Raw genomic sequence first — 16,944 nt, 5'->3', positions numbered from 1 at the left:
TGTGAGGCATCAGTTAGACTGTTTAGACTGTTTCAGAACCAGTTGAAAGTTAATCAGTTAGACTGTTTAGACTGTTTAGACTGTTTCAGAACCAGTTGAAAGTTAATCAGTTAGACTGTTTAGACTGTTTAGACTGTTTCAGAACCAGTTGAAAGTTAATCAGTTAGACTGTTTAGACTGTTTAGACTGTTTCAGAACCAGTTGAAAGTTAATCAGTTAGACTGTTTAGACTGTTTAGACTGTTTCAGAACCAGTTGAAAGTTAATCAGTTAGACTGTTTAGACTGTTTCAGAACCAGTTGAAAGTTAATCAGTTAGACTGTTTAGACTGTTTCAGAACCAGTTGAAAGTTAATCAGTTAGACTGTTTAGACTGTTTAGACTGTTTCAGAACCAGTTGAAAGTTAATCAGTTAGACTGTTTAGACTGTTTAGACTGTTTCAGAACCAGTTGAAAGTTAATCAGTTAGACTGTTTAGACTGTTTAGACTGTTTCAGAACCAGTTGAAAGTTAATCAGTTAGACTGTTTAGACTGTTTAGACTGTTTCAGAACCAGTTGAAAGTTAATCAGTTAGACTGTTTAGACTGTTTCAGAACCAGTTGAAAGTTAATCAGTTAGACTGTTTAGACTGTTTCAGAACCAGTTGAAAGTTAATCAGTTAGACTGTTTAGACTGTTTCAGAACCAGTTGAAAGTTAATCAGTTAGACTGTTTAGACTGTTTCAGAACCAGTTGAAAGTTAATCAGTTAGACTGTTTAGACTGTTTCAGAACCAGTTGAAAGTTAATCAGTTAGACTGTTTAGACTGTTTCAGAACCAGTTGAAAGTTAATCAGTTAGACTGTTTAGACTGTTTCAGAACCAGTTGAAAGTTAATCAGTTAGACTGTTTAGACTGTTTCAGAACCAGTTGAAAGTTAATCAGTTAGACTGTTTAGACTGTTTCATAACCAGTTGAAAGTTAATCAGTTAGACTGTTTAGACTGTTTCCGAACCAGTTGAAAGTTAATCAGTTAGACTGTTTAGACTGTTTCGGGACCAGTTGAAAGTTAATCAGTTAGACTGTTTAGACTGTTTCAGAACCAGTTGAAAGTTAATCAGTTAGACTGTTTAGACTGTTTCATAACCAGTTGAAAGTTAATCAGTTAGACTGTTTAGACTGTTTCATAACCAGTTGAAAGTTAATCAGTTAGACTGTTTAGACTGTTTCAGAACCAGTTGAAAGTTAATCAGTTAGACTGTTTAGACTGTTTCAGAACCAGTTGAAAGTTAATCAGTTAGACTGTTTAGACTGTTTCAGAACCAGTTGAAAGTTAATCAGTTAGACTGTTTAGACTGTTTCAGAACCAGTTGAAAGTTAATCAGTTAGACTGTTTAGACTGTTTCATAACCAGTTGAAAGTTAATCAGTTAGACTGTTTAGACTGTTTCGGGACCAGTTGAAAGTTAATCAGTTAGACTGTTTAGACTGTTTCAGAACCAGTTGAAAGTTAATCAGTTAGACTGTTTAGACTGTTTCAGAACCAGTTGAAAGTTAATCAGTTAGACTGTTTAGACTGTTTCAGAACCAGTTGAAAGTTAATCAGTTAGACTGTTTAGACTGTTTCAGAACCAGTTGAAAGTTAATCAGTTAGACTGTTTAGACTGTTTCAGAACCAGTTGAAAGTTAATCAGTTAGACTGTTTAGACTGTTTCATAACCAGTTGAAAGTTAATCAGTTAGACTGTTTAGACTGTTTCAGAACCAGTTGAAAGTTAATCAGTTAGACTGTTTAGACTGTTTCAGAACCAGTTGAAAGTTAATCAGTTAGACTGTTTAGACTGTTTCAGAACCAGTTGAAAGTTAATCAGTTAGACTGTTTAGACTGTTTCATAACCAGTTGAAAGTTAATCAGTTAGACTGTTTAGACTGTTTCATAACCAGTTGAAAGTTAATCAGTTAGACTGTTTAGACTGTTTCAGAACCAGTTGAAAGTTAATCAGTTAGACTGTTTAGACTGTTTCAGAATCAGTTGAAAGTTAATCAGTTAGACTGTTTAGACTGTTTCAGAACCAGTTGAAAGTTAATCAGTTAGACTGTTTAGACTGTTTCAGAACCAGTTGAAAGTTAATCAGTTAGACTGTTTAGACTGTTTCATAACCAGTTGAAAGTTAATCAGTTAGACTGTTTAGACTGTTTCGGGACCAGTTGAAAGTTAATCAGTTAGACTGTTTAGACTGTTTCAGAACCAGTTGAAAGTTAATCAGTTAGACTGTTTAGACTGTTTCAGAACCAGTTGAAAGTTAATCAGTTAGACTGTTTAGACTGTTTCAGAACCAGTTGAAAGTTAATCAGGTAGACTGTTTAGACTGTTTCAGAACCAGTTGAAAGTTAATCAGTTAGACTGTTTAGACTGTTTCAGAACCAGTTGAAAGTTAATCAGTTAGACTGTTTAGACTGTTTCATAACCAGTTGAAAGTTAATCAGTTAGACTGTTTAGACTGTTTCATAACCAGTTGAAAGTTAATCAGTTAGACTGTTTAGACTGTTTCAGAACCAGTTGAAAGTTAATCAGTTAGACTGTTTAGACTGTTTCAGAACCAGTTGAAAGTTAATCAGTTAGACTGTTTAGACTGTTTCATAACCAGTTGAAAGTTAATCAGTTAGACTGTTTAGACTGTTTCAGAACCAGTTGAAAGTTAATCAGTTAGACTGTTTAGACTGTTTCATAACCAGTTAAAAGTTAATCAGTTAGACTGTTTAGACTGTTTCAGAACCAGTTGAAAGTTAATCAGTTAGACTGTTTAGACTGTTTCAGAACCAGTTGAAAGTTAATCAGTTAGACTGTTTAGACCAGTGGTTCTCACGGACCCCTGGGGGGTCCGTGGCACTTTGCCAGGGGGTCCGCGAAAAGTTTTCAAGTAAAAAAAAATTAATTAATTAATTAACACGTTCACTGCCAATGGCGAGTTGACTCGTCAAAAAAAATCCAACGGTTGACTGCCAATGACGAGTTGAGACGTCAAAAAAAAAAAAAAAAATTTGACGGTGCTACGTGGATCAATGCCCCCCACGTCTCCTATAAAAATATTGGAGCCACCGAACGTGTACAACCCATTCCACCGACCCACTAAGTGGCGACAGTGCTCTCCATTCTAGAGGAAGGCAAGCAAAAAGCAGTGTGAGGAAGCCATTCTCATGAAAATGGATTGGCGAAAACGCTTTCGCGCTTGGGAGCTGGCGGTGGGGTTTTGCAAATTTGCATAATAGATTACGGGTGGAACACACTTTGAAACACGCAGCATAAATAAGACCAGAATCGCAAAAGCTTCATCAAAGCTCTCAGAACCCCAAGAAACGAGCGAGCCCATCCAGACTTGCCCAGCGGCCGCCAGCAGACAGGCACAGCAGCAGCAAAGCAGTGAGCCTGGTGACGCGAGGTTACAGCAGCAACAGAAACGAGCTTGTGACACGCCCGCTGCAGCCAAGAAGAACACACACGGAGGGAGGAGTTTGAAGGAGAGGGGTGTTTCCTGCTGTTATGGAGGAAATTACTGTTCAAAACTATTGTTTAGATGTCTGACGTCTTACTGATGCCAAAAATGAATGGTTAAAGTGACTGTTCTATCGAATTTCACAAAAAGCCGTTTATCTCAGAATAAATTTTCAGACGCTGAAACCATGCTGTATTCAACTGCTAATGCTTACATAACTACTAACTCTACAAACTAACTATTTTAGACAGAGAAAGCACACATTCTATTAGTTCTTTTGAGATATTGTGTGTTCACAAAATCCTAACAGAAACGAATCCTCGGCTCTTGAAAGATGAGCCAGAATCCTCAAAAAAAACCTCTGGCAGAAGCTAACTACAGTATTGAAAAACGGCTGGCAGTGAATGTGTTAAAAAATAAAATGCTACATGTTAATTATTCCTTCTCAAACTACTTCCTACATGGTGCTAGTCTATCAAAATATCTTGGCTGTCATTGATTGTGTTGCATAGTGGATTTCTGTACTGTTGACAAATTGTGATATTGTGAGTCGCTTTGGACAAAACAAAAGTGTCTGCTAAATGACGTAATGTAAATGTAATGTAATAAAAAAAAAAAAAAAAAAAAAAAATTGCAAAATCTTCATAGTTCAACGAAAATAGTTTATGCTTTAAATCTAAAATGGTTCATGGATTACATTCTAATAACAAACCTATCAAATTAAAAGTCAAGCACGTTACCGTGGAAACAATTAAGCTTAGCCCAAAATCACAAATCAGAATGAGGGGGTCCGCGGTATATTTTCTATCTTGTAAGGGGTCCTTAGCTGAAAAACATTTGAGAACCTCTGGTTTAGACTGTTTCAGAACCAGTTGAAAGTTAATCAGTAGACTGTTTAGACTGTTTCAGAACCAGTTGAAAGTTAATCAGTTAGACTGTTTAGACTGTTTCAGAACCAGTTGAAAGTTAATCAGTTAGACTGTTTAGACTGTTTCAGAACCAGTTGAAAGTTAATCAGTTAGACTGTTTAGACTGTTTCAGAACCAGTTGAAAGTTAATCAGTTAGACTGTTTAGACTGTTTCATAACCAGTTGAAAGTTAATCAGTTAGACTGTTTAGACTGTTTCATAACCAGTTGAAAGTTAATCAGTTAGACTGTTTAGACTGTTTCAGAACCAGTTGAAAGTTAATCAGTTAGACTGTTTAGACTGTTTCATAACCAGTTGAAAGTTAATCAGTTAGACTGTTTCATAACCAGTTGAAAGTTCCTCATCGCTGCTTTAAAAGGTGTTGTGGGCCAGTCAAAGATTTCTAATTGGCTTGTTTTGGCCTTTTACTCATGATCTTGTCAAGTCAAGAAATCATGATCTAATCCATCCATTTTAAAACTGCTGGTAGATCAACACAAATATCCAACACAGGGTTTGGTTTCCCTCAGGATGCAAAGTGTTGATCCGAAACGGTGAGAACTGAGGCATTTTGATGAATTTTGGTACTATATTTTAATTTAAAACATCAGGTACGTTCAACTGGGTTAGAGTTCAGTTGTAGGATTGTGTTTGTGTGTGTGTGTCTCTCTCTCACACACACACACACACACACACATTTTATTCACCAAACACAATAAATGTGCAAGATTCTCTAAATGTTTGGGGGAAGTTGTTCATGCCTCAAGTAAGTTGATTGTTTTATCAATGTGCCGTTTGTTTCTCTTCTTCCTCTGCGTCCCTGGAGACTTCACATTACATTCAGGACAACTTTGTAACAGTCACTTGTTGAAAACACAAACAACAACTAAAGTAACCAACTCAAGTCAAGCCATGTTTTTGTCTGTTACCTGTGTCACAAACAGGACACAGGTTATTGATTTGACTAGTTTACATGTGTTTTCTCCTTTCTTTGTTGTTTACAGGACACATTAATGGTGTGGGGCTCAAACCTGTGAACCTCCAGTTATGTGAGAGTCTCTCTAAATACTGGGCCAAGCTGCCACCCAGTGGTGATGTTTGATGCTACAGGACCACCATCGTAGCTGATTAATAGAGCACTGTTTTATGATCGGTTTCAAATACCGTTTAACATTTATTTCCAAAGCAATTTGTACCTATTTAAGTCTATTTCTACATGTTTTATAGATGTACGTCTTTCTTGTGTGTGTCTTCTGTTTCTTCAGTTTCATCTTATTTTGTAAAGATACATCTCTGTCAATGGTCACTGTTGACTCGCCCCATTATACAATTTATACATGTGTACTTTACAGGATGTCTCAATATCTGAGTAATATTCATGTTTCGTTTGTTTTGCCTGTTTTTTACCCAACAACATTGTCCAAAAGCACTCATCTGGGAGGGGGGGGGGGGGGGGGGGGGTGCGTGTGGTAGGCGTTACCATAGCATTGTTCTGCTCCTCCAGTGCGGTCGCGTTGATGATGCGTCGGAGGAGGCGGCGGTTGCGGACGGCGTGCTGCTCCCTCTTGTAGCGCTCGTACAGCAGCTGGTTGTGCAGCAGGAGCAGCTGGCTGCGCAGCGTGTGCAGCTCGTCCAGGGGAGCCGAGCCTGGGGACACCATTATAATAATGTCGTTAACAGGGTCGCACACCTGACAAACGGCCGACTGACTGACTGCTCACTTTGCCGTCATGCATTCACGTCACATAACAACACTAACAATTATGATCAGAATATGTGCAAATGGAGGAGAGACCGAATAAGAGCACAGGCAACTGCACTGAGAATGAGAAGAAGCCTGAAGTCTGGAAAATGTGTTTTGAGACACTGGGTTTGCTGAGCCAAAGAGAGGAAAAAATACATTTTCAAAAGGTCTCTTGTAATATTATACAGGTTGAGTCATTGAGGTGTAGATATAAATACAACATCATTCATTGACCTTTGGAAAGTTTGCTGAGGATGCAGATTTTTCACTAACTTTCAGATGCACGTTCCTAGTTACACAAAGTGACATCTGTCAGTGGGCCAGTAAAACCACAGGCTTCTACTGTCGTCTACTGAGGAGCTCCACTGCGTGCCTGAGGGCATCTTGATGCTAGTTGCTCAAGGAGTACAAAGTATTCTTCATTCACTTTCCCCTGACAACTTTTGACAGGGTGGCCTGGGGATTTGAACCAGGAACCTTACCGCAACAAGTCCACCTCTCTAACTTTTAGCTCATTTCCAAGCTCATTTATAACAATTAAATGGAAATTGACTTTAATTTGGTTCATCTTAAAGCCCAATTATGCTCAACGTTAAATACAGATACGCATGCTGACAGAGTTAAATACAGAAACGCATGCTGACAGAGTTAAATACAGATACGCATGCTGACAGAGTTAAATACAGAAACGCATGCTGACAGAGTTAAATACAGATACGCATGCTGACAGAGTTAAATACAGAAACGCATGCTGACAGAGTTAAATACAGATACGCATGCTGACAGAGTTAAATACAGAAACGCATGCTGACAGAGTTAAATACAGAAACGCATGCTGACAGAGTTAAATACAGATACGCATGCTGACAGAGTTAAATACAGATACGCATGCTGACAGAGTTAAATACAGAAACGCATGCTGACAGAGTTAAATACAGAAACGCATGCTGACAGAGTTAAATACAGATACGCATGCTGACAGAGTTAAATACAGAAACGCATGCTGACAGAGTTAAATACAGAAACGCATGCTGACAGAGTTAAATACAGATACGCATGCTGACAGAGTTAAATACAGAAACGCATGCTGACAGAGTTAAATACAGATACGCTGACAGAGCTTTTCTGTCCGTACTCTGCGTTCATTTCGTGGTTTTCTGAACGCATATGGATGAAATGGAGCTGTACCACACACACGCTCACACATTTGACTCTCTACTGCCCACTAGTGGATGTATTGCTTAACATGCTACCAACGTGAAAGACGCATGGAAGTATAATGTGGGCAGTGGCGGTTACATCGTTTGAAACGGACGCATTTATTTTCGGACGAAAATGGAGCAAAATGAGCTCTTATGAGTTGTACTGTTGTCCCAAGTCAAGTCAAGTCTCAAGTTATTCAAATTGAGTCTGACAAGTCCAAGTCATGTGACTCGAGTCCCGACCTTTGGATATAAAGGTTATCTTCCAGCGAAAGTCCCTGAGGGTGAAGCAAACCAAAGATGGATAGAATTTGAAAAATGCAGTCCTCATAGCTTCATATCTCAAACCAAATTCTATTTCATGGGATAAAAAGAAATGTGCAATGGGCACAGCTGTGAGTACAGAAGTCTACTTGTTAACATGGACAAAGGGAAACAGAGCGAGTACGAGTGTTTAAAGAGACAGATCAGGTCTGAGAACTTCCACTCAGAGCTCACATAAGTGAACCAAAAGCTCTTTGTGTTGTTGGATCTCACATGCGATCCAAAATACCAGGAGCTGATTCAATTCTACTGTTGTAATTCCAATGTCAGTTGGCAGAGAGTTTGGAACCAAGATACAGAGAACTTCTTCTGTGAACTGCAGCTGCAGAAAATTTGATTCTTGTTGCGGTTGACTGGGTGCAGGGAAGGAGGTAAGGGAAAGGAGGAGATCAGATCACACATAGATCAACTCTGAACAGTCACCTCTGTACATGATCACATATAGATCAACTCTGAACAGTCACCTCTGTACATGATCACATAGAGATCAACTCTGAACAGTCACCTCTGTACATGATCACATAGATCAACTCTGAACAGTCACCTCTGTACATGATCACACATAGATCAACTCTGAACAGTCACCTCTGTACATGATCACATAGATCAACTCTGAACAGTCACCTCTGTACATGATCACATAGATCAACTCTGAACAGTCACCTCTGTACATGATCACATAGATCAACTCTGAACAGTCACCTCTGTACATGATCACACATAGATCAACTCTGAACAGTCACCTCTGTACATGATCACATAGATCAACTCTGAACAGTCACCTCTGTACATGATCACATAGAGATCAACTCTGAACAGTCACCTCTGTACATGATCACATAGAGATCAACTCTGAACAGTCACCTCTGTACATGATCACATAGAGATCAACTCTGAACAGTCACCTCTGTACATGATCACATAGATCAACTCTGAACAGTCACCTCTGTACATGATCACACATAGATCAACTCTGAACAGTCACCTCTGTACATGATCACATAGATCAACTCTGAACAGTCACCTCTGTACATGATCACACATAGATCAACTCTGAACAGTCACCTCTGTACATGATCACATAGATCAACTCTGAACAGTCACCTCTGTACATGATCACATAGAGATCAACTCTGAACAGTCACCTCTGTACATGATCACATAGATCAACTCTGAACAGTCACCTCTGTACATGATCACATAGATCAACTCTGAACAGTCACCTCTGTACATGATCACATAGAGATCAACTCTGAACAGTCACCTCTGTACATGATCACATAGATCAACTCTGAACAGTCACCTCTGTACATGATCACATAGATCAACTCTGAACAGTCACCTCTGTACATGATCACACATAGATCAACTCTGAACAGTCACCTCTGTACATGATCACATAGATCAACTCTGAACAGTCACCTCTGTACATGATCACATAGATCAACTCTGAACAGTCACCTCTGTACATGATCACATAGATCAACTCTGAACAGTCACCTCTGTACATGATCACATAGAGATCAACTCTGAACAGTCACCTCTGTACATGATCACATAGATCAACTCTGAACAGTCACCTCTGTACATGATCACATAGATCAACTCTGAACAGTCACCTCTGTACATGATCACATAGAGATCAACTCTGAACAGTCACCTCTGTACATGATCACACATAGATCAACTCTGAACAGTCACCTCTGTACATGATCACATAGATCAACTCTGAACAGTCACCTCTGTACATGATCACACATAGATCAACTCTGAACAGTCACCTCTGTACATGATCACATAGATCAACTCTGAACAGTCACCTCTGTACATGATCACATAGAGATCAACTCTGAACAGTCACCTCTGTACATGATCACATAGAGATCAACTCTGAACAGTCACCTCTGTACATGATCACATAGAGATCAACTCTGAACAGTCACATCTGTACATGATCACATAGATCAACTCTGAACAGTCACCTCTGTACATGATCACACATAGATCAACTCTGAACAGTCACCTCTGTACATGATCACATAGATCAACTCTGAACAGTCACCTCTGTACATGATCACACATAGATCAACTCTGAACAGTCACCTCTGTACATGATCACATAGATCAACTCTGAACAGTCACCTCTGTACATGATCACATAGATCAACTCTGAACAGTCACCTCTGTACATGATCACATAGATCAACTCTGAACAGTCACCTCTGTACATGATCACATAGATCAACTCTGAACAGTCACCTCTGTACATGATCACATAGAGATCAACTCTGAACAGTCACCTCTGTACATGATCACATAGATCAACTCTGAACAGTCACCTCTGTACATGATCACATAGAGATCAACTCTGAACAGTCACCTCTGTACATGATCACACATAGATCAACTCTGAACAGTCACCTCTGTACATGATCACATAGATCAACTCTGAACAGTCACCTCTGTACATGATCACATAGATCAACTCTGAACAGTCACCTCTGTACATGATCACATAGAGATCAACTCTGAACAGTCACCTCTGTACATGATCACATAGATCAACTCTGAACAGTCACCTCTGTACATGATCACACATAGATCAACTCTGAACAGTCACCTCTGTACATGATCACATAGAGATCAACTCTGAACAGTCACCTCTGTACATGATCACATAGAGATCAACTCTGAACAGTCACCTCTGTACATGATCACATAGATCAACTCTGAACAGTCACCTCTGTACATGATCACATAGAGATCAACTCTGAACAGTCACCTCTGTACATGATCACACATAGATCAACTCTGAACAGTCACCTCTGTACATGATCACACATAGATCAACTCTGAACAGTCACCTCTGTACATGATCACACATAGATCAACTCTGAACAGTCACCTCTGTACATGATCACACATAGATCAACTCTGAACAGTCACCTCTGTACATGATCACATAGATCAACTCTGAACAGTCACCTCTGTACATGATCACATAGAGATCAACTCTGAACAGTCACCTCTGTACATGATCACATAGATCAACTCTGAACAGTCACCTCTGTACATGATCACATAGATCAACTCTGAACAGTCACCTCTGTACATGATCACATAGAGATCAACTCTGAACAGTCACCTCTGTACATGATCACATAGATCAACTCTGAACAGTCACCTCTGTACATGATCACATAGATCAACTCTGAACAGTCACCTCTGTACATGATCACACATAGATCAACTCTGAACAGTCACCTCTGTACATGATCACACATAGATCAACTCTGAACAGTCACCTCTGTACATGATCACATAGAGATCAACTCTGAACAGTCACCTCTGTACATGATCACATAGATCAACTCTGAACAGTCACCTCTGTACATGATCACATAGATCAACTCTGAACAGTCACCTCTGTACATGATCACATAGATCAACTCTGAACAGTCACCTCTGTACATGATCACACATAGATCAACTCTGAACAGTCACCTCTGTACATGATCACATAGATCAACTCTGAACAGTCACCTCTGTACATGATCACACATAGATCAACTCTGAACAGTCACCTCTGTACATGATCACATATAGATCAACTCTGAACAGTCACCTCTGTACATGATCAGACAGACAGCTTTTCCCCTCACATATCTATATCTATATCTATATCTATATCTATATATATATATATATAATATGGGCATGGCAGGAGAATATTTTTTTTTGTTGGTGACTTTTCCAATAATACTGCGTGACAAAGACAACTACAACTATTAAACAATGTCAATAGGTACAATGTGGCATTTCCTATCACTTTTCCAGACATAGAAAACACAATTTTCAAAGAGTTTTCCAGGTCTGCATGACTGTGGGAACCTGGTGTGTTTTCATAACTCTCCAAATGGGTTAATGTTGTCACATTCTGGTCATGTCACAATGCTCGTGACAAATCCCTAGTCATGCCGAGTCATAGATAACACACTAGTTCTGCGGTCATTGTAACAGAGTCTATGTTGTGGTTGCGAGTGCTTTACCTCCAAAGTGCGTCCAGTCAGCTGACTTACTTGGCAACGGTAATCTGCAAAGGAAGAGGCAAGACGGTGACAAACCCATCAGCAACTAGCATCATGTCTCACGTCATATTGAACACGTTAACATGGTCAGTAGGGATGTTAATTTTGAAAAATTTCCATAATCGAAAATCGGGGGAAATTAACGATCAATTATCGATTATCGATGATATTAATATTTTTTTAATATATATATATATATATATATATATTTTTTTTTTACAAAATGAATGCCTATGGCAGAAAATACGAAAGACAACGTGTTCTCCTCAATTAACTCTTTATTTCAATGTGTCTCCTCTCCAACACTCTGCCGTCCCCGGCGCATGCCGGTGTGAATTCCCCATGTTTAAAACAGTTTTGTTGGCACAAAGGCCCGTGCCCAGCCAGAAAACTAGAGACTATATGAAGCTCCACCTCACGTTAGTCGGCTGTGCAATGGAGTGGGGCGAGGAGGAACGAATTCCACCCAAACCTAGTCCGCAAAAAAAAAAAAAAAAAAAAAAATTATAATAACAAAATCGATAAGAATTCCACATGATCGATTCCATTCCTTAACGATCAATTATCGATTTTCGATAACTGATGAACATCCCTAATGGTCAGGATGGCCAGTAGTAATCTGTCACATGAAGGAGTTCTTTCAGACGCTCTGGAACCTTTTCTCATCATGTCATGTGATGTGATCTTTTTTCAGTAGACAAACAAGACAGGAACAGTCATGAAGAAGAGAGACAGATCATGGCTTCTAATACAGGAACAGTCATGAAGAAGAGAGACAGATCATGGCTTCTAATACAGGAACAGTCATGAAGAAGAGAGACAGATCATGGCTTCTAATACAGGAACAGTCATGAAGAAGAGAGACAGATCATGGCTTCTAATACAGGAACAGTCATGAAGAAGAGAGACAGATCATGGCTTCTAATACTGGAACAGTCATGAAGAAGAGAGACAGATCATGGCTTCTAATACAGGAACAGTCATGAAGAAGAGAGACAGATCATGGCTTCTAATACAGGAACAGTCATGAAGAAGAGAGACAGATCATGGCTTCTAATACAGGAACAGTCATGAAGAAGAGAGACAGATCATGGCTTCTAATACAGGAACAGTCATGAAGAAGAGAGACAGATCATGGCTTCTAATACAGGAACAGTCATGAAGAAGAGAGACAGATCATGGCTTCTAATTAGAGCTGGGTATTGGTTCAAATTTCAAGAATTGATTCGATTCCGATTCACAAGGTTGCGAATCGATTAATTTCGATTCGATTCGATTCGATTCGATTCGATTCCGATTCGACCAATTTTCAATATTGATTTGGTTAGTGATACCAAAACGTGGTTTTTGAGCTGTACCCTGAATTACATGACTGTCCAGTTATGTAACACAGGGGTTTCCAACCAGCCAAGTAGATACATGGGGAAAAAAAGTTGCAGACCTGTTGTCAATTTTAATGGTTTTAGTTACACATATATTTACTCACCACGTGGTGACAAAGGGTAAATAACAGCCTTTTCATCTGTCAATAAAGACACTTTCACAATTATGCACAGTGATTTGATTTCAGCCTATATAATTTCTAAAAGTAGATATTAATAATGATCAAACATTTCCATTCATGTAGCCTACAGTATTTATGTTTTTGTTTCAACTACAAACATAATTAAACATCAACTTGAAACTATGTTTCAACTACCACACACAGCACAATATTTTAGCCTGTTTAGTAAAAAAAAAAAAAAAAAAAAAAAAAAAAATGTAATAAAAAAAAAAATCAATCTCTGGACATATGAATCGATAATCGAGGATTAAAATGAAAATCGATTAAAAATCGGAGAATCGATTTTTTGAACCCAGCCCTACTTCTAATACAGGAACAGTCATGAAGAAGAGAGACAGATCATGGCTTCTAATACAGGAACAGTCATGAAGAAGAGAGACAGATCATGGCTTCTAATACTGGAACAGTCATGAAGAAGAGAGACAGATCATGGCTTCTAATACAGGAACAGTCATGAAGAAGAGAGACAGATCATGGCTTCTAATACAGGAACAGTCATGAAGAAGAGAGACAGATCATGGCTTCTAATACAGGAACAGTCATGAAGAAGAGAGACAGATCATGGCTTCTAATACAGGAACAGTCATGAAGAAGAGAGACAGATCATGGCTTCTAATACAGGAACAGTCATGAAGAAGAGAGACAGATCATGGCTTCTAATACAGGAACAGTCATGAAGAAGAGAGACAGATCATGGCTTCTAATACTGGAACGGTCATGAAGAAGAGAGACAGATCATGGCTTCTAATACTGGAACAGTCATGAAGAAGAGAGACAGATCATGGCTTCTAATACAGGAACAGTCATGAAGAAGAGAGACAGATCATGGCTTCTAATACAGGAACAGTCATGAAGAAGAGAGACAGATCATGGCTTCTAATACAGGAACCGTCATGAAGAAGAGAGACAGATCATGGCTTCTAATACAGGAACAGTCATGAAGAAGAGAGACAGATCATGGCTTCTAATACTGGAACAGTCATGAAGAAGAGAGACAGATCATGGCTTCTAATACAGGAACATGCCATTCTCACAAACCATACCAAGGTACACTTGTTGCAGTGAAAAATATTAGTCAAGTCAAGTCACGTTTACTTTATTTTTTTACCTTTATTTATTCAGGGGAGTCTCACTGAGGAGCAATGCTCTCTTTATTCCTACAGGGGGAGTCTCTGTTAGCGCTTTCAGACAGACACGGTTCTGGTTCTGGCTCTGGCTCCGTTCTGGAGTCTCAGAACCTTGGTGCTTTCTGGCGAACCAGCCCGTGTTCACACCAGTTTAAGCGGAACCAAAGTGGGAGGACATTATTCGGTAGTCCTTCTTCAGTTTATTTTTATTTTTTTAAGTTTATTAATTATTTGGTCTGGCGTTCGAGTGAACCCAGCCTTGGCCCTCTCTTCTGCAAGTTCGGCATATGACTTGCTCTTTCTTGTACTGCTTTCTAGCTTTTCTTGAGATTCGGTAGATGCCCAAATCTCTCTCGTAACGGGACAAGCCCCGTCTTTTATTGTCACACGAACACCACAATACATGCATGCGGGCACAACACACTCATGCTGACGGTGGCCGGTGAAAAGTGTCCTCTGCATTTAACCCATCCAGGCATGTCCTTTCCTCCGGGGGGCAGGCCAGGAGCAGTGGTCGCTTTCTCGTACAGCGCCCGGGGACCAACTTCGGATGTTGTCGTCACTGGTCGGATGACGATGACGATCTGATCTTCTGCATGTTTTTAGTGGGGGGGTTATATACGGAGGAACCCCCTGGGGGAGCACGGGGAGAACATGCAAACTCCACACAGAGAGAGAAAGGCCCTTACGACGAGATACCCCACCTGGGCAGTAGGCACTGAAGATATGGGGGGGAACACAACCACAGCGCCCACAGTGTCCCAGGCGAGAATCGAACTCAGGACCTTCTGACTGTGAGGCGACAGCTCTACCACTGAGCCACCGTGCCCCCTAATCGCCACTAAACATTTGGTTTCCTCAGCAGACCACTGCAAATTATTTTTCTCCATGTTGTCACTGCCTTCTTCTCCTTCCTGCTCGTTTTCACAGCCTAGAATGAGACACGCCCACTGATGATGTCACGGTTCCCAAGGAAAACCAACTATTTTTTGGTTCCGCTGAGAACCAACTTTTCAGGTTCCGAACCAATTATTTTTTCGGTCTGAACGCGCCGGCCGGTTCAGATTAGGGTTCTGGAACCGGAACCGGCACGAAGCCCTGCCGGTGTGAAAGCCCTAACTGAGAGCAATGCTCTCTTTTTCAGGAGTGCCCTGTTAACATCCACACACACATTCATACCTGGGAGCTGACCAGTACAACCACAGTCTGATCTGCTCCCACTGAGCCGCCTTTTCACTTTCCACACCCAGATTTATCCTGCCGGTCCCGGGGATTGAACCGACGACCTTCCGGTCAACAAGCTCGCTTCTCTAACCGTGACCCACCACCCCTAGCCCCAATTCACAAGCATGTCTCAGAGGGCTTTACAGAGAAAATGTCTAGTTAAGTCTAGCTAAGCACTATCAATAAACAGGATTGAACAATATTAGATTAGAGAGGGGGAGGCAGATAATAGGGGGGAAAGGGTGGGGGAGAGAGGGAGAGAGGGATTCAATGGGGAGAGAAGGGAGAGAACAGGGGGAGGGAGGGGGAGAAGAGACTGAGGCTGGTGGATATGGTTGAAATCAATGACGATAATCATAAGGGTCATTCTCAATACCAATGTATATCACAATATGGTTCATGTAAGCAAAGTCACGTTTAGTAATCATATTATCATAACCTGTCATATCACGATATGATGCCACTGAAAGACGACAAACGATAGTACTGAATTATCGCCCAGCTTTAGAGCATACAGCAGTTACTCATTTCGCCCGGCTACTCCGCCGCAGCACCCGGCACCCCAATAAGGCCAGACTGTAGCCTTGAAGATCTGAACTGAATGGAAGTGTAGCCCCCTCACCTCTTGAGAACCTTATCGTGGGTGTCGCTCCCCTGCTGAACAAGGCGATCCAGCACCTCCAGTGGCGAAGCGGACATCACCCCTTCCTCCTCCCCGTCTTCCAGCCCCTCCTCCCGCTGCGACAGGCTCAGACTCTCCATCGCCGCCCTGCGCACCGCCTCCGACGTCTTCTTGCCCACGAACAGCGTGGCCGCCCTGGGCAGAGCCAGGTCGAAAAACGTCTCGTAGGGCAGCGAGGCTGGGGTCTTGCTGCCCGGGCTGGGCGAGAAGAGGCCAAACTTGCCCACCTCGTGGTCCGGCGCGGAGGGGCTTCGGTGCAGGTGGTGATCTATGGGGGTGAAGACGGACTGGAAGGACCAGGACGGCTCCAGGCTCAGGTTGTCCCCGGTTCCTCCTCCACCTCCGCTGCCAACAGCGCTGATGCTCGCAGGGTTCTCCGCTTTGTCTGGAGTAGACACCATGTTGTGGCTGTCCCGGACAGCACCGCCGGGCTGGGAGTTGCTGAGGGTCTTGTCTTGCGTCTGGTAGCCGGTCAGAGTCTCAGTGGTCTGGTAGCCGGTCAGAGTCTCAGTGGTGTGGTAGAAAGGCGAGTCGAAGCCCCTCAGGCCGCTCAGGTCCTGCTTGTCCTCTGTGATCTTAAGCAGCTCCTCTGTGAAGGCAGCTAAAACAACAG

The 16,944-nt window shown here is 41.1% G+C and overlaps 1 protein-coding gene across 1 annotated transcript in view; it reads right to left on the bottom strand.

Moving 5' to 3' along the window:
* tsc1b (TSC complex subunit 1b) overlaps positions 1–16,944 on the bottom strand; it is a 57,925-nt gene that overhangs the window by 11,466 nt on the left and 29,515 nt on the right. Inside the window, 3 exon segments of the mRNA XM_083638352.1 lie at positions 5,857–6,023; positions 11,696–11,739; positions 16,272–16,932. Of these exon segments, the coding sequence (XP_083494478.1) occupies positions 5,857–6,023; positions 11,696–11,739; positions 16,272–16,932 (872 nt within the window).

This window comes from Poromitra crassiceps (assembly GCF_964638095.1).
Source record: "Poromitra crassiceps genome assembly, chromosome: 6".
Classification (NCBI taxonomy): Eukaryota; Metazoa; Chordata; class Actinopteri; order Beryciformes; family Melamphaidae; genus Poromitra; species Poromitra crassiceps.
This window is presented reverse-complemented; position numbering and strand designations above follow the sequence as displayed.